General features: G+C 30.4%; 1 protein-coding gene across 4 annotated transcripts; it reads left to right on the top strand.

The window, feature by feature from the left end:
* Window positions 1-1,182: 1,182 nt before the first annotated feature.
* LOC25490357 (putative receptor-like protein kinase At4g00960) lies at window positions 1,183-10,629 on the top strand. Of its 4 annotated transcripts, none has more exons than XM_039831325.1 (9): window positions 1,183-1,566; window positions 1,842-2,127; window positions 5,545-5,876; window positions 7,408-7,530; window positions 7,681-7,850; window positions 8,162-8,372; window positions 9,388-9,625; window positions 9,737-9,887; window positions 10,235-10,629. In XM_039831325.1, the coding sequence occupies exons 1-9, from the start codon at window positions 1,212-1,214 to the stop codon at window positions 10,514-10,516; spliced, it is 2,148 nt and encodes a 715-aa protein (XP_039687259.1). In that variant the 5' UTR covers window positions 1,183-1,211; the 3' UTR covers window positions 10,517-10,629. The 4 variants fall into 4 exon arrangements, with proteins under 4 accessions (XP_039687259.1, XP_024634014.2, XP_024634015.2 ...); XM_024778246.2 differs by having other exon boundaries at window positions 5,491-5,876; XM_024778247.2 differs by lacking the exon at window positions 1,842-2,127 and having other exon boundaries at window positions 1,183-1,561; window positions 5,491-5,876.
* The last annotated feature ends 8,939 nt before the right edge of the window (window positions 10,630-19,568 follow it).

Below are 19,568 nucleotides of genomic sequence, written 5' to 3'. Positions count from 1 at the left end.
GTTTTTTTGCAACCCCTAAAGAAATATTCTAATGCATTATCCAACAATATGTTCACTTTAACATTTGTTAGACCGATTTATTTAGTTGCTCCTTTAAATATCAATAGTAGTTTTTATAACACATCAATTATCAAACAAAATAACATGACATATCAACATAAAGTAATTTTCTGCATTCGGGATAGATTTGGGTATGGGTTCGGGGTGGGTACCTATATACTCGTTACCCGTCCCATACCCATGTTTTGAAAACGGGGAAAACCCAAACCCATACCCAAACCCAGTCAAAACGGGAAAAACCCGTCAAATTGGGTTTTGTTCGGGTGGGTAACCACGGGTATGAGTTTTGTTGTCATGCCTAAGAACAATAATGGGACTTAAATCAAAACATTTGGGATCTATCTCTTTACCACACGACCAAATAATTGGAGTTAAAATAAAGGGTACTTCTATGGTTCAGTCAGGAAACCGACTTGTTTTTTTAAAAGTTATTTTGTTTTGCCTATAGGATAATTGTTGATGTCATGTCAGTTAGTATACTGTTGATGGACCATTGTAAGTCTAAACTTTTCCTTATTACAAATCAGTCCTTATAAAAAACAATAATTACTTTTGATTTATTAACTTATTTTTATTTATTAATTATCTAGAAACTCTTTATTATTTACTTTTGAAAGTAACCGATGAAATGAGTAGATTCGGACTTCTGCAAATGAAAGGGAAAGGAGCGAAAGATGAATGAATTCAAACTTTTGCAAATGAAAGGAAAGGGATTCGAAAGAAACAGATTCTGCTTCAGATGCATAAGATTTATGATTTACAAAATAATAATAATAATAATAAAATGTTTAATTTTAATTTAATGAGATATTTAATTGTAATAAGTAAAGATATAATGACACACATTATGAGCAAATGTGCAATACGCCATATAATCTGACGTGACATGAATTAATTAAATACACAAATACTCAATGATTGGTCATAGTAACTTCACGAGAAAAGTCATTTTCATGACTTCACCATAGAATTTCTTATACAAATATTTATATTTTCGAAGTGCTATTATTATGTTTTTTTTTAGAAAATATTCCACATCATTTTTTTTACATTTAGTGGAGTCATTATAAAGATATAATAAATGTTTTGGATTGAGTCCTTCCACTCCCATTGAGGCCCCAAACTAGTATAAAACCTAATTATTTCCCTGTATGCTATGCACACTAAAATCACTACCTAAAATGGCTTCCTTTTTCTTGTCCTCACTAGTTTTAAAGTTCATTGCTGCTCTTATCCTTCTTCCTCAAGGGCTTGCTGCGTACAACCTTACTCCAACTTACAAGTCTCCAAATAGTAAGTTGCCACCTTCTTTTTCTTTTGAGGAAGAGGTACCACCTTCGAAGAAGAGAATAGCACCTTTTAGAAATTTTGAGAAAGAGTTACGACGTTTTTTTTCTTTTGAGGACGAGTTACGAAATTTTGAGGAACAGTTACGACGATCTCCAATTTACAATCCATGGGAGAAGAGGCCAGCACCACCATATCAGAAGCTACTGTTTATGTATGGTATGACATTTTTAGAGTCTTGAAAGATTTGTTCTCAAAAGTTTATTTCATAATAAAATTTACAAATAGAAATATGATAAAAAAAAATAGACCACTTTTTTTTTTTAAAATCAAAATGAAATATATTAAATCCCCAGCACAAGGTGTGCCAAAGGAGATAGCTATTAATTACTTCAATGTTTCAACGGTAATAACAACAGATAGCCGACCCCAGCATAAGAAAGGGTTATGGCACCAATCATGAAACATATAATGATAAACAACAAATTATGTAGGTGATGATTGTCACGATTCAAGAGAACAATCACTTACAACTACATACAAATCCAACCTTAATAAATTCCTTTCATCGCTCACCTTTGATGGTATTGTAAGTAAAGGATATAATCACACAAGCATAGGAGACAACACAGTTGATGCTGTCTATGGACTCTATGACTGTAGAGGTGATGTCACAGGATCATTTTGTCAATTTTGTGTCTCTACTGCTGCCTCATATGTTCTTCAGTACTGTCCTAATAGAGCCTCAGCTGTTATATGGTACGAATTTTGCATTCTCAGGTACAAGGATTGTAGCATTTTCCCCTACTAATTAAGAAATTTGATAATTCAATTATATACTATGAGAGATATAGTGATTTCATGAGTAATTCTAAGTTGAGCTACTTTGTTTAATAACTCGTTATAAAAATTGAATTCAACAATTCATTATAATGAGTTACCAATAATTCCACAATTCATTACTCATTATTATGGGTGTTCAAAATCGAACCAATCCAATAGAAAAACCGCAAATCCAACCAACTCAAACCGAAAACGCATTTGGTTCCGATGTAATCGGATCATTTTCTTGCTCAACCGCACTGTTTAGTTTGATTTGCGGTTTTCATTTTACCAGTCGAACCAAACCGAATCAAACCGCAACATAAGAAAAATGTTAATTAAACACATATATACTCATAGAATTACATACTTTTTCTCTTGTTAGATTCCTTCTTTGCTTTTTATTTAAAATCTTAGTCTTTTGCATTTCTTAGAAAATAAGATTACGTTTTTTTCCATGTTTTTAACTTGGTCTATGTCTTTGGAAATATTGTAAAATGAAAATAAATTGTAATATTTGATGAAATGTAAAACATTGCTGAAAAATATGTTGTGTTTTAACTTTTTAACCTAATTTTAATGTTGCAAACAAAAAAATTTATCGTCTAAAAAAAACCGCATCAACCGATCCAACTCAAACCGCATTAGTTTGGTTTGGTTTGGTTTGGATGTTACTTTTAAAGTCAACCGAACCAAACCAAATTGCATGCCCGTCCGTCTATCCTCCCTTTTAATGTGTTTGTATATTTTATTATGTTTGTTTGTATAACTTTTTTTTTGCACAACCCAAAATGATATATATTAATAACAACGATGATCCACCCTGCACAAGGTGTGCTAAAAATTAATCATCGGACAAGAGTTATAAAGAGCATGTGCCAAATAAAGAGAGGCACCATAAAAAACAATCCAAAAATAAATTACTGGACAACACCCATACATAATAGCGGCTGTTTCCACCAATCGAAATAACTGTAAACAAAGGATGGTTGCTTAGCTTTCACCCACAAGAAAGAACTAATCTTGATTTTTTCAATGAGAACACAATGATGTGAAGCCGCATTTTTAAAAATACGGTTATTCTGATCCTTCCATATGACCCATGCATGCAAATGCAAACCAAATACTCTTTAAAAAAAAAAGAGTGCACCGCGGTAATCTCGCCATATTGGTAAACTAAATATGATGTTCACGTAACTCTCAAGGAGACACCGCATATAAGCCTAACTAGTTCCACACATGATACGATAAATTAGTAGAGTAGTAGAAAATTGCACACAATCGAACAGGGGACTTCAAGGATTTGGTGATAATGTTTTCTACTCGGCTATATCAAACTACTTAATATATGGCGCTTTTGTTTAATATATAACCGCTATCTTTATCAAGCCTACAATAGCGCCTACAAAGCGCTATTTAAGGTTGATTTATTTTTAGCGCTTTGTATATGATAATTTTTTTTCGAAATATTTTTTATTTTTGTTGAACCTATGCTGGCGATTTCTAAACAAAATGCTATATAAACATAGAAGAATAGCTAGCGTTTTTTCAAAAAAGCGCTAGCTTAAACCTCCGTGTTTTGATTTATAGCGCTTTCATGTCAAAAACGTTATTTAAGGGGCGCTGTATTTTCTCAATTTTGTCTTATATTCTACGGTTAAAAAAATTAAATCCTATAAAAAATTACCTTTAATTTATTTTAAATTAAGAATGCATGAATTTTAATTTGTTTTATCAATGCATGAATGTGAGATAATATTTTAGGCGAAAGTCAAATATTTTGGTTATTCATCATCAAATTGTAGAACTACAACATATAAGATTTTTTTTTTGAAAAAGATCCATATATAAAATTGAAATCATCAAACTTTCAGAAAAATGGACAAATCTGAATGACCCAAATAGTACGGGTCAAAGATTTTATATATATTTTTTTGTGCAATAAACTAAATAAAATAGTTAAATGTTTTTGAAAAAAACTAATTACAAATAATATAATATAAACATGTGGGGTCAAATTTGAGTTCTTTATAAACAATATACATGGCAACAAAGTTCACACCCTTGGGTACCCACCTGAACCAAACTGAAATTTATGGGTTTTCTCCGCTTTGACTGGGCTTAGGTATGCGTTTGAGTTTTTCCCGATTTCAAAACATGGGTGCGGAACGGGTAATAGGGATATAAATACACACCCCGAACCCATACTCAAACCCGTCTCGAATGTAAAAAATCAATTTATTATTTTTTTATATAAATAAAAACTCAAACCCATTTCACTCATACAATCAAAGTCTTAGTTTTTCATACGACACTCACTTCACTAATTTCTCTCTCTTCTCCTTCCACATCTCTCTCTCTCTCTCTCTCTCTCTCTCTCTCTCTCTCTCTCTCTTGCCGGATAATGCATTACAACATTGAGCTGAGGCTGAAAAATACTCATTTTTTTATTAATACAAATTATCCACTTTGGGGATGGGGATACCCAAACCTGTCGGGGACAAGGATGAGATTTGATTTTTCATCTCCGTTAGATATGAATAGAGTAACAGGTAAATATTTGGGAGTATGATATATGCACGGGGAAGGTAAAACTTGTCCCCGTGCTGCCCCGTTTTCATGCCTAATAAACAACCGTCAATAAGTAAAAAAACAACTTAAATTGACCATTGATTGATTAAATCCTACATGTCAATTTTACCCCACAAAAAATAAAATAGTTATAATGAATTATTAAATTCAATAAGATCTTATTTTATTTGGCAGTTGAATAGGTGAAATTCAATACTTATAATGAATTATTAAGCGGATTAACTCAATTCTTTATTACTCCCAAAGTAACTTGATCAAGTATAAATTACACTAAAAAAGTTAAATGAGAGAAAGATAGTTAGAGATGAAAAAACTTTGACTTAATTATACTATTGGTCCTTCGATTTTCACTAATTCACGTAATTGATCCTACCATTTTAAAACCAATCAGCTTTGTCCCTATATCAAATTTATGTGCTTAGAAAATGGTGAAATTGAAGTTGAAACAAAAGTTTTTAATGAGTTAGTATCATATAATTTATGAGTGATCCCTACACATCATCAGGTCATATGCTACATCGTTTAAAATATGTTATATTACCATTTTGAAGTACAAAAATACAATAGAGGGACAAAAACTGAGTGATTTTAAAATGAGGGGACTAATGTTGTAAACAAATAAAAATATGAGAAGCAAAACTGCAATTAAACCAAAAACTTCAAATTCACTGTTCTAATTCAATTTTGTTATGATATTTATATTAAGATTTCTGAATCTGTTCTGAGTAGATATTCCAACCATAATTTTTTTGGGAACCTCACAACAAGTCCATCATGGCAAAGGTTGGGGTCAAAAAACATCACTGATCCACAAGAACTTGATAAAGCTGAGGATAATATGCAAAGTTTAATAAGCGAAGCTACTTTGGAGACCAATAAGTTTTATGGAATGAGGGAGTTCAATTTGAGTAATAGTCCTATTGAAAAAAGATATGGATTGGTGCAGTGCAGTAGGGACCTTAATGAAAATCAATGTAATCAATGTTTGGTGGCTATGTTAGACAAAGTTCCTAAATGCTGTGGGACAAAGATTGGTTGGCAGGTTCTTGCTCCAAGTTGTTTGATAAAGTATGATGATTTTATGTTCTACCAGCTTACTTTTGCTCCAAATTCAGGTATGTATGGAAGATAATTTATGATTCACTTTTTTCTTTTGTTTACATGTTTGTTGCTATTGGTTGTTCCTTCTATCAGTTATGAAGATAATAAAACACCATCTAAATTAAATACTCTAGTTTTATAATCTAGACTAAAATCTTTTTTACTTTCTTCTTTTTTTTTGACCAATTTTTTACTTTCTAAAAAAGTGCGTATGTTTTTCTGTACAAATAGTTTTTCTTTACCTTCATAATCAACAATGTTTTTGCCAATATAATAGTTAATGTTCCTGTCAATGTTAATTGTTTTTGACAGAGTCAATAATAAGTTTAATAACTTATTATAAATATAAATGATCATTCCTATTTTATTCTAAATCATTGTCGATGGCCTTTGAGATTATTCGGTGTGAAACTCTAGGTTGTCTTCGAAGACTATATATGGAGTTAAGATCCTCTCCATTTTTTATTTTCTCAATTTCTTCCTTGACTTTTCAAAATGACCATAGTTGTTCTCTATAGATTTTGTGTTCCCCAAAACAGAAAAAATAGTCTATAAGATAGTTTTTGATAGGTTATTTAAAAAAAATGAAGAGTATATAAAATAGTGCTCTACGATATATTTTTTTTTTATAGAAAAAAGAGTGCTATATGATATTAAAGTTACATAATCAAACCATTACAAAGATGTTTCACTTTTATGACCTAACCGAGAGAAGATTAGCTGCTATTAGTTTCTTAACACATATAAATAGGTATGAATAAGAAAACATGAAATAAGGATCATCAATTTGATGATTCCTTCACTTCGGAGTGGCTTTGGTCGCTACAATCCTTCCAAAATTGTGTTTATACCTTCATCTGCTCGTCAAAATGTGTTTTTCCATTAACCTAGGTGCCTGATATTTATAGGCGAGTGTTTCCCTAATTTTTAGGGTAAGTTGGTTCGTGTTACGAGATAGGCAGTGAGCTTTCTTTTGGCATGTCGTTCTATTCTCACCATGCGGGTTTGTAGCCCACAATATGAGATAGATAATGGTGATCACATCGATTTCTAATCGTGTCTCGTGATGTGGCGTACGTAGCCCGTGATGCAAGATTGACAGTAACTGACTCCTTTGTTTCTTCATTTCTTACTCCATTTCTTGTCACTAGAACGTCCATAACGACTATGCCCCAATTATCATTAGTGATAAACTTGTAAAAAAAAGCACAACACGGTTACAAAGTTGTCTTGTTCGGATGTATTTCCATGACTTCAAGGCTTTTTCCCTTGACTTTTTGAACGGTTTTTTTTTTACAAAACTCATGTAAAGAAACTACTTTATCTCTAAAATGACTCTAAAAGTGGACTAAAACCTTGTATGATTTCTTATAATCACCCAACATTTATGATGTGTTAATTAATTATTATATAAAAAATTACATTTATAGAAATAAAATAGAAAAGTATTCATATAATACAAAAGATTTATGGGTGTATATATGAAATGAGATTTGGTAAGAAATGTGACATGTTCATATTTGCTATTTGTTGCACTTGCACCAGAGCAAGGAAGTTCAAGTATATCAAAAACCTTGATCAAAATTATGATCTTTGAGTTGGTGATGGCTCTTGTTCTCATAAGTTGTGGGATCTTCTTCATATGGAGGCGGAATCACTCAAATAAAGGTATATCGATCCTCTACAAAAATGTATCTGTATTAATGTCGGGTCTAAAATTCTTTTTTTTATTTTTTATTTTTTTCAACGGGTCTAATATTCATGTATTTCACAACTTAATAAGTAAAAATTCAAACTAATAAAAGTTTCTTAATATAGATCGACTAGCATCAAAGAAAATTCCTATATCTCATCCTGGCCATACTCAAGGAGAGGATACATATAATGCAGACCTCCCAATAATCCCTTTAATTTGGATTCGACAAAGCACTAATAACTTTTCAGAATTATGTAAACTAGGAGAAGGTGGATTTGGTCCTGTTTACAAGGTATGTTTTTTTCTTATTTTGGATAGAGAAATATTAATATTTTAATTAATAATAATAATAATAAGGGTCATGCTAATCGGTGCTCCACTAGTTAAGAAGTCAAATATAGTAATATTTGCATTAAACGCTTAAATAATGACCCAAAAAGGTTAATATTTGCATTCAAAGTTGTGTTATTAATGCATTGAATACTTTCTCTTTTAGCTTAAAATTTTCTCTTTTGACTTCCTTAACCAATGTCTTGGTGCACCGATAGCATTACCCTAATAATCATTTGAGGAAATGATCATTTAACTCGGCATTTATTTCAGGGTAATTTAGTAGATGGAACAGAAGTTGCAATCAAAAGGCTGTCTATAACATCTGATCAAGGTTTAGAAGAGTTCACAAATGAAGTAATCTTTATAGCTAAATTGCAACATAGGAACCTTGTGAGACTATTGGGTTGTTGCATTGAGGATAATGAAAAGTTGCTTCTATATGAATACATGCCAAACTCTAGCCTCGACTTTTATCTATTTGGTATGTCTTAATATACATAATTCCATATATCTTTTCCATTTTAGTGTATATTGGTCATATAAATTGTTTGTAGAGTTAACAATGACGATGATATTAGAGAAGAATAACTTCATCGCCAAAATTGATTAAAAGAAAAATTGATTTTTCTTTAAGTGATATTTCTTTAATCACACACACACACACACATATATATATATATATATATATATATATATATATATATATATATATATATATATATATAGTGTATTTAATTTGGAAGAAATGCTAATGATTAAACCTTCAATTTATTCGTTAACTATCATTCTTTAGTTCATAAACTATAAAAATAACTTAGTTCTTAAACTATTATTAATTTATATTAAGGGTTAATGATGTTTTACCCCCTGTAATATAGGTCATTTTTTATTTTCCCCCCTGTAAACTTTTTTTTTTGATTTACCCCCTGTAAATTTTTTTATTTTTTTTTTGGAATACCCCCTTAATATATAGGTCATAAAAAAACGAAAAATTCTGCAAAAAACAATAAAATAAAGTCGTTTTTTTATGAACTATTAGGGGGTATTCTAAAAAAAAAAAATTACAGGAGGTAAATCAAAAAAAATATTTTACAGGGAGGAAAACCAAAAATGACCTATATTAGAGGGGGTAAAGCACCATTAACCCTTTATTAAAATAGTTACTCAGTTGGTTAAGAAATAAGAGATAATAATGATTTACAAATTAACATAATGAATTAAAAATAGTTTATGGGGTACTTATTATATTTCTATAACTCAGGAACCAAATAGAAGATATAATTATAGTTTATGCGTTAATTGATCATTTATTCATTTTCTAATACATTGAATGAGATTGCTTGCAAATATAGTTATAAAAGGAGAAAAAAGAGAGTGATTATTTCTATAAAAAATTTCCTCAATAAAACAACTACTTTGCTCAAGTTTTGTTACTTGTTTTATGATCCATACATTCTTGTGTCAAATAACCTTCTCTTTGTCACTTGAATTGTTAGATGAAGAAAAAAGAAAACTTCTAGATTGGAACTTAAGACTAAACATTATTAATGGAATTGCAAAAGGACTCTTGTATCTTCATGAAGACTCTAGACTTAGAGTAATCCATAGAGACCTAAAAGCAAGTAATGTTCTTTTAGATCAAGAGATGAATCCAAAAATATCTGATTTTGGATTGGCAAGGGCATTTGAAAAAGGTCAAAGTCAAGAAAACACAAGAAGAATTATGGGCACATAGTATGTGTTATTTTTGTCAATCCTTTCAACTCAAGATGTAATTACTTAGAAAATTATATTCTAAATTGATCGACATTCCAATTAGTATTATGTTTATTTGATTGTGTGCAGTGGTTACATGGCTCCAGAATACGCTATGGAAGGGTTATATTCAGTGAAAACAGATGTTTTCAGTTATGGAGTTCTTTTATTAGAAATAATTTGTGGAAAAAAGAATAGTGGATTCTATATCGGAGAACATGGTCAAAGTCTTCTTATATATGTAAGTTTTTCTCCTTTCGTATTAGTTATCATTTAATTGGCCTAGTTACTAATTAATAGGGTTAAATTTCTTAAAAAAAATTAACAGGGTTAACTATAATATTGATTTCTTTAAAATTGGTTTTTTTTTTTTTTTTCCAAAAATTATAATTTTTTGTCTCTAAAATCTAAATTGTATGATTTTAGTCCCAAGTAAAAGCTAATAACACACTATTTTTAATTATTTGTAAAGACTAAAAATCAAATTTTATCATGGATACAAAATCATATCAAACCCAAATAATTGATGTTACAAAAAAAAATGCATGTTTTAAGTAGATTTTCTAAATATACATTACATGCATGCAGAGTTGGAATCTTTGGTGTCAAGGAAAAAGTTTGGAACTGTTGGATACAATACTGAAAAATACATACATAAGCAATGAAGTTATGAAGTGTATACATATTGGTTTGTTGTGTGTACAAGAAGATGCAGTGGATAGACCAACCATGTCCAATGTTGTTGTCATGCTGGCAAGTGACACAATAGCACTTCCCAATCCTAAACATCCTGCATTTTCAGTTGGAAGAAAAGTAAATGATGATCCTTCTGTTAATGAAGTAACAATATCAAATATTTTTCCTAGGTAGGGGATATATGTATATCATGGTAAAAATTTGGTGAAATTTCATATGATCGAAATTTTCTAAACATATGAAAACTCACATTACGAATTTGACAAATTGAGAATTCAAAATTTTAACCGTTCAATTTTGATCAACAACTAATTAGATCACTCACTACATTGAACGACTATAGGAAATCGTTTTAAAAAATTACTTGAACATATGCAAATTGTAGAACCAATTATGTCAAATATGTGTTTTAGAGTTGTAACTAGATATAAATTATATTCATATTGTCAAATAAATAATTTTGCTTTAAAATTGTACTAAGTTGCATTTTTTAGGATCTCTTGTCTCATCATATCTAATTTGTATTAATTTTTTATCTACATATGGTTATCCTTTAGGAGTGACACAATCTTATGTACGATATACATGTCATTGAACCATTTTTTTTTTTTTTTTTACCATTTCAAAAATAAAAAAATAAAACAATTTCAAAGTTCAAATTCATTTTGTAAAATATTTAGATGCTCAGTTTCAGGTTTCAGATAAAATAGTAAACCCGACATAAAACACATATAGAAGTGCGAGATGTGCAAGTTCGAACTCAAATGAAGATATCTAACCTAGCAATATTGACATTATCAATTGAGTTAGACCTTATAAACATCTTAAAAAATATTTTAAATTATACACAAATTACACGCTTTTGGATAAAATGTTATGGGAAAAAATGGGATATAAAAATCATCTGAATTATAGACCAATGATATAATTCTTTTATATCATTATACCTTCAATAAAGAATATGTTTTCCGGCATGACCTAGGAAAAGGGTGTTTTTAGGTATGTTTGATGTTTTCAACTTTTGAAATTCTTTTGATTAAGGCATGACCAAATCAAAAGTTGTCTTCTATATATTTTTTTTTATAAGGCAAGAGCAAAATGATATAAAAAAATAGTAGTGTCCAACTAAATTGGAACCCTACTATAATCTTTTGTCAATTACTCATATATATTTTTAAAAAAAGAAAAAAATAACATAAATACTAGGGGACATAAAACCTGGCCCAGTCAATCAACCGTAATGGGAAAACATTAAAAAAAAAAAGATATCCACAAAAGTGAATCCAACCTTAATAAAATCTTACAAACAATACAAAGCTGGTTCATATTTCGGCGAATGAAATGATTGTCAACATGAAATCGGATCACGTACTTGCAACGACGACATCAAGCATTAACGACTCTTTCTAGTCCACACAATCCCATGTTAATCAAGATGACTGGGATATGAAACAACGGACATATTCTTGAGAGTGGGGATTGGATTCGACCGCCAACATGGTAAATAGCGAATCAACACATACCAACCATTTACTGCGATGATCAACAGCCATTTCTGGCCCAACAACAGTACTACAACCACCTCCAAAGAAAGGAAGGCAACGAAATATTCGAATAAGCCACCAAAACCAATCCACGCGGTGGGGGAAACATTCCATAACGGTGGCGATCCATCATCCTTTTATAATAAAACACCAGAGCCACCATGAATTGAGACTAATCTACAAAAATCGAAGGGCCCAGATAAAACCGCTATTGCCGGAGATAGAAACAGAGCACCCAATCCTTGAAACACAATCAAAACCATTAACCACGATCATTAACGAGCAGAAGTTGTTAAATAAGACCCATAAGGGTTTCATGAACAGATTGCAAATGACAAAGTCTAAAATACTTAAAGAAATTAAAAATTACCTATTAAAAATATGGTCTTAATAACCACCATCATTAACGAGCAAAATTGAATAAGACCATATATTTTAGAAAAAAAATTACATATTTTTCTAAAATACGTTTCACTTTCTCATATTAAATTATGGTATTTGTTTTACAAGAATGGGAAAAAGAGAGATTAATAATTTGACAAAATGGTTATGTGACAAAAGAGAGATTAATACTTAAATTGTCTCCAAAACTGTTTTGCGTTATTTGTGGAGATAATATGATGGCCAACTTAAGACTAAACTGTTTATGCAGAGTTTCTATGGTACAACATGGCTTTACTTATTTCTTCATTATGCAATAATTATTAGTCCCTTCTTAGTGAGTTCATGCAAAGAAGCTCGTCTTTGACATTTTGGCTTGTACTGCTCTCTACACTACAAGAAAATATAACATTTGCTACCAATATTTCTATATTGGTAGAAAATCTCAGTTAAAACTACCCTTGTTTAACCGGAACAAACATTATTTATCGAGTCACGTTTATTTTATCAAATCTCAAATAAAAAAAATCTTATTTCTAAATAAAAAACAAAATCATTCACGATTCAGATAGGAAATTCTTCATGATTGTTCTTCAAACTCATTCTCATTCTCCATCAAAAATCTCATTCTCGTTCTTCATCGTTGTCCCCCAAAATCATTCTCATTCTTGATCATCCATGAAATTGAAAACTCACCCATGAAACATATTCAGTAAATAGGAAATTTGGAATCCCTAATCAATTGAATTCCTATTCAGAATCTTAATTGTAGTTCCTCGAAATATAAATCGTTCATCACTGAATCCCTGATTGCTGTTCTCGTTCATCACTAGATCCCTAATTGTTTGTTCGCACAATCACTCTCACTTCTCGATCTCAATCTTAATCTTTCACATCATAATCACTCAATATTCAGCATCAGATTTCGCAAATTATTTCGTTTATTCGCCGCAATCTAAGGTATTGAGTTTCTCAACTTTGTATGATACACATATTTGGTAGCAACTATTTATATGATATGATATAATATGTCTCGTGATTAACAAACTCAAGTTTGAATTTTTGTACTTTAGACTATGTCTCGTGATTAACAAACTCGTGAATTTTGGTTTGTGTTTGACTTTGGTGAGACTATAGACTATTTCTTGTTTTGTGTTTGATTTTGCAATTTCATGTCTTTTGAATTGATATTTTTATGTTAATAATATAATATGCTTCCTCAAAAAAAAAAATATATATATATATATATAATATGCTCCTCAAACTCATTTTTACCAGAGCCTAATTACTCTTTTTTTTTTGTGTATTAATGTGTAAATAACGATATTTTATTTTGCCTGCGAAATGATATAAATATGAATCATAAAATATCAAAGGTTGATTCTTCATTTTTTAACCATAAAACGGTTCAACATTTGCTTTTGAATTACCTTCAAGATATCAACTATATAGATGACTTTCACATTCATTTGCTTGTTTGTACTTGTTACGGATTTAATAATCGACATTTTAGTTATATTTATGCAAAGGTAATGTTTGTATATGTTCTGCAGGTTTTATCTCTGCTCATGGTTTAACATTGATCCAAAATGTCAGCAGAAGCATATTTTTACTTTGCTAGGATAAAGTCAAGAACCTATATACGAGATTCTGGAACCGATTTTGCTAAGCTGACAAGAGATTCAATCAAGAACACAAATCTAGCTTTAGGACAAAATAGTTCATTTTGTCTACAGTGTAAGATTTTTCGTATGCTTTTAGCCGGTTGATATTTTCCCTTTCCCTTATTTTTTGTAAAAATAAAATTGTGTACTAATCTATCTTATGTTGTACAAGTTAGTTTGAAGGAGTACTCTCTAGTTATCAGGGCTAAAGCTTGAGATGCTAGTTCACGAGTTCTCTATCACTTTTTATGGAATCATTGTTGTCTAGAGCTAGTGTATGTTGTATTTCCACACATTTTGAGTCTAATTTTGATTCATCTTTCACGTTGGAATGAATATTGTAATACAATTTTGATATGATTAAGTATTCATCTTTCACATTTTGAAGCTACAGTTTTATTTAATCTCTTCGAATAGCAACATATTCAATATATTGCTTGAGTTTATGGTAATTTCTTGTTTAATTTTACTCTACAGACATCAATAATTCATAAATACTTAATTTATATTTTAAAATTTAAATATCACACATCCAAATGACAATTTTCTTGTAGTGAAGCATTAAATATCTTAAATTTATATTTTAAAATTTAGCTACACGTTTTCTTCGAAATTGCTATGCAAAGTCCACAGCTATATTGCTACAAATGTGTTTCGAAATTGCTATGATAATTCATGGTTATGTTGCTACTGAAAATACATTTTGAATGCTTGTATGATCTGGATTAACTAAAAATTTGGTAGGAATCTTTTTCTAATTACTGCGGATTTACAATGAATTAATTCCCTAGCAAATTTGTCTCTCAATTCATGCTATGGCCGACTCTATAGTTATTCTGTAGCTTTTCTCTAGCTAAATTCGATTAACTACAAATTTTATCGTAGCAAATTACATATTTTCTTGCTATTGTAAATTAATTTTCTCCCTTGATAATCTCAGTAATGAAGGAGATCTTAATCTGTTCCATTTGTTTTGTGTTTTTTGAAGTTCACCATGAGCTAAACTTTCATATAGTTACGGGATAATGAAGTTATAATTAAAGTTTGCATTTTAGTATGTTATTGTTTTTTTTTTCTTTCTTTTTAACAAATGGTATTAATTTTGTTCTCTATGTTTTAACTTGACGATTTAAATTTTAAGGGTTATGCTGACAAGTGCCCTAAAAGCACTTGCTAAGAAAACCAAAAATAGTAGGTTTCCATTGGATTCAACAATATTTAAACTTTTAAAAAGTCAAATTCATCATTTTTCATCATCTTTTAATACAATATTTTTAATTTTATCCTTTTAATCAATCTCCTAGGGCACTCTTTAACGTTTTTCAAATTTTAATACTAGCCTTTTGAGTTTGAAAGAGGAAACCAGTGGAAAATGCTATGTTTAATGGGGATTAATTCATTATTATGCTTGAAAGAGAGAACTATTAAAACAACTAGAAAAGGTATTCAAGTCCATAGTGCAGTTTCGATCTATTAATAGTACATGGATTTGATTAGACGTATGAACTTCGTAAGTTTCCTCTCTGAAATCAAGGACAAATGGTCAGAGGATGCTGCAACATTCATGCACCATGCTATAACATGCAAACAGAAGTTATAACTAAGTTATGCCCTCTTTTTTTTTTTTTTTTTTGGTCAAGTAGCCTAGTGGCTAGAGTTCACACAATTAAATTGTGGAGAAGTGGAGTGTCTGGGGTCGAACCCCAGCCCCTGCATATAATATACAATATCCCTACCAACTGAACTAAGCTCACGGGAATAGTTATGCCCTCTTTATTGGCGCCGTTCCCGTGCACAGCTTCAATGGGTCTCCTACGGTGCGTTATGCATTATAGCCCTTTCTTTTTTTGACGTTGCTGCTTTAACTTGAAATTGTTGTTAATTTATCAAGATTAGCTGCTCCAGTGGTAATGAGTTTTAATATTCACGTATTGAATGCAAAGGATAGGTAATTCATATTTAGCACGTATCTTCTTTTTTTTTTGGCTTATTGAAGATGTTTATTATTTCCAATTATTAAAAAAAATTAATTCTTAGTTTAATATATACTACACTCCGTTTTTTTAAATGCCTTGGAATAGTAACACAAAATTAAAGAAATGTATTTTTTTGCATGTTTTCTTTGTCCAATAAATTTAATGTGTTATTTTCCTTATCAGCTATAAGCTAGCTTATCAGCTAGTTTGTAGCTTATTTTTACCAAACAGAGCCTAACAAGTGGCATAAGAACATTGTTTAAGAAACATACAAAAAAAAATTATCTTGAAAATACAAGTCAAAGATATGTAAAAGTTATAATTACAAAATTCTCAATATAAAAATTACTAATTTTGGATCCTTAAACAATGCCTTAAGGGTATTTGTTAGCATTTTTTATTTTATTTTTTTATCTTTATTTTAAATGTTGAAAACCTAAATGATTATTTTTCTTTTTAACAACAAGTCATTTGTTGTGATTAGACCAAAAAAAAAAACAAGTCATTTGTTTAAGACAATGTATATTTACACTTAATTGCTACACAAATTTAGCAGCCACCATCTAAAAATCCCAATAGAGTCTGAAAAACCACCGATCCAAAATATCATGCAACTGAAGTGTGCTTAACCCTCTCCAAACCTCCAATTTCCATACCTTCCTCCAATTATCATCACGGTAATAAAAGTTACTAACATGCATACCTTTTGATATAGTTTACCTTAAAACAAATTACTGTCATCTTTGGTTGCTTATTGCAAAAGAAAAGCTAAGCCAACAAAGTATATCATCGTTTGAAAAGTTGAAAAGGTATTTTGGGAAAATGTTAATTAACGAGTATCTTTAGGACATTATTTAGATGTAAAAATAAGTAACTTTACATTGAAAATTGATTGCCTATAAGTTATAACAAGTGTTTTACTTGTATTTCCAAAACAAAATATAGTCTAAACAATGTCCTAAAGAAATTGGTAGTAAAAAAAATGTATTTCATCTGTCTTAAATTATATGATGTTTTCGTCATTTCACACAAAGTAAGAAATGTAATTAATGATGTATGAGAAAAAGAAATTATAAGTAATTTTACAAAATTATTCTTCATAGGAAAGATAAATTAAAGAATTAAAAGAAGTGAGAGTAATAAATAATTGAAGGTATCGTAGAAAAATTAACATTTAATGTTTCATAATATATTGTAAAATGACTTTTAATTTCGGACAAATTTTTTCTCTAAAGCAATTATATAATTTGGGGTGGAGTGGAGGTAGTATAATCTTAATATAACTTACAAGTTAACTTTGAAAAGCAATCAAAAACATCCGTTGATAATTCGTAAAATAAAAAATCCATTGAGATGTTAAAGCGTTAGATTTCTTTTTTCAATTTTTTATAGCAAGGAGGTAGATTCTGATACAGAAGGTTACTGAAACAATTACTATTAATTATGTTTTATATGAAAGGTAGGCTAAGCATGAGACGAGATTTAACCAACTATAACAATGTTCTTAAATCTAAAACAAACTCGATAATTTATTGATCAATTTAAGATTGAGTTTATTTACTCATCTGATCCAATCAGAAGAGAAAGGTTTTGTCTTATGATTGTGAAAGAGAAGAGCACGGTTAGTGAGTATTTCCAATTTAGTAATTATTGGGTCATGTTAACTTGTGTTTTAAAGGCACATGTTAAGGAACTCAAAATGAACAATTTTGCATTGAAAAACATGATAATTTAACTTTTAAGAAGTTGATTGCACGATTTTTAATACATATATTTTTATAATGAGTTTCTTAACATGTGCCTTTGAGAGCACAGGTTATCACTTCCCTTATTTAAAAAATAATATGTAATTGGGTATAGTAATAAAATTTGATTAAGATTCGGCGCAAAAAGCAATGATATTTTGAAGTTCCCCAAACTAGTATAAAACCTAATTATTCCCTATATGTTATACACACTAAAATCATCACTACCTAAAATGGCTTCCTTTTTCTTGTCCTCACTAGTTTTAAAGTTCATTGCTGCTCTTATCCTTCTTCCTCAAGGGCTTGCTGCGTACAAACTTACACCAACTTACAAGCCTCTAAATAGTGAGTTACCACCTTATACAAATTTTGTACCACCATTTTCTCTAAATCCAGTTTACAATGCTCCAATATACAAGACTTCAAACAGTCCTCCAATTTACAATCCTCCAATTTATGAAGCTCCTCCAACTTACAAGCCTTCAAAGAAGAGGCTACAACCACCATTTCAGAAGCTACCACGTGTGTAAGGTATGACACTTTTAGAGTCTTTAAAAGATTTATACTAAAAAGTTTATTTCATAATAAAGTTTTCAAATAGATTAAGGAGCTAATAGAGTAGCAAAGTTAAATTTTATTTATAATAAACTATGATTAAAAAAAAAATCAAACCTCTTGTGCTAGTTTGGTGGGGTTGTTTTGGACCTCACTCTTCTTAAGATCTCGTGTTCAATTTTTTTCGGTGTTAACTTTAATGGGCTAGCTTGGTTTTAAACCACAACTACTTTGAAATATGCGACATAAAGATAGAAATTCATATAAAAACATAAATTTTAAAAGGTGTGTGATTCTAATTTACTAGTATGATATAAATCTTTTTGTTCTAATTTGACCTTTCAAAGAATCTGAATTGGTACGACAGTTTATATAAAAAAAAATAAAAAAATTAAACCAACACCTTTACCTTTAGTTGCTAATTATTGTCATATAATCTTCTTCTTGATCTGTTTATTTTTTTGTTTGTAGACGAAGTGACAAGCACCACCTGAAACTTATGCAACTAAAAGATCTCATGTTCAGACTATCGTAAAGATGTCCAACCTAATAGTATTGGCAGTGCAAGTTGAGATATAGGTCTTGTTTCTAAATGATCGATCTACTTTGAAGATTTTTCTAGACATATTAAGAAAGAAGCGAAACAATTTTATTTTAAACAACGATATCAGTATGTTAATTGTTAATTTGTTTGGACCCGAAAAATTTATTGAATAGAAAAAACTCTCATTCAAACACAAGGCATGCCAGAATTTGAAAATCCTAAACCTCTCAACTTGTCAATAATGCAAAAAGGCAGGCAGCCAAGCTAAACCAAGACCCACTAGTAAGGAAAAATAGCAGACCAGACATAAGAGATAATCTACTGTCTCTTCCTGCACAATTATCCTCCTTCGGGACAAATTTGTTCTAGATGTAATTCGATTCAAAAGTAGTCGCCAAAAGAACGCACAAACTTTGAACGGTGCAACACTCTTCCAAATACGATGAAGAATAACGAAAGGTTCAATTTCAGTTTTGGCCATGTTACCCAAACTGAGATTAGCAATTAACCAATATGTGGATTTGACCGTAAAAGCTCATCCGTTTTCCACTCCCGCCTATCCTCTTGGTCAGACAAGTACCGTGTACTTCCACTGTACCAACGACACTCTTTGAACCACCTCTTGGTGCAAATACCTTGCACGTTATCGGTCGACCTCATTTTGCGACTAATACCTCTTTCCACCCTTCCGTATCATGAAATAACAGCCTCCACTTCGATTTAACTAAGAGAATCATATTCACCTTTCATATATCCCTCACCGTCAAGTCACCCTCCTTTTGGACTTGCATATATCACCCCACTTTACCTAACAAAT

This window comes from Medicago truncatula, chromosome 3 (genome assembly GCF_003473485.1).
Source record: "Medicago truncatula cultivar Jemalong A17 chromosome 3, MtrunA17r5.0-ANR, whole genome shotgun sequence".
NCBI lineage: Eukaryota > Viridiplantae > Streptophyta > Magnoliopsida > Fabales > Fabaceae > Medicago > Medicago truncatula.
Note: the sequence above shows the minus strand (reverse complement) of the source record. Positions and strands in the feature narration are given on the sequence as shown.

What these genes read in the sequence shown, in the direction of transcription:
- LOC25490357 (XM_024778246.2), top strand. Translation starts at nt 1,212, where the DNA reads ATGCTATGCACACTAAAATCACTACCTAAAATGGCTTCCTTTTTCTTG. An exon ending in GAAGCTACTGTTTATGTATG is followed by an intron (nt 1,567 to 1,841) that starts GTATGACATTTT and finishes CAAATTATGTAG; the next exon opens with GTGATGATTGTCACGATTCA. An exon ending in AGAAGAATTATGGGCACATA is followed by an intron (nt 9,626 to 9,736) that starts GTATGTGTTATT and finishes GATTGTGTGCAG; the next exon opens with TGGTTACATGGCTCCAGAAT.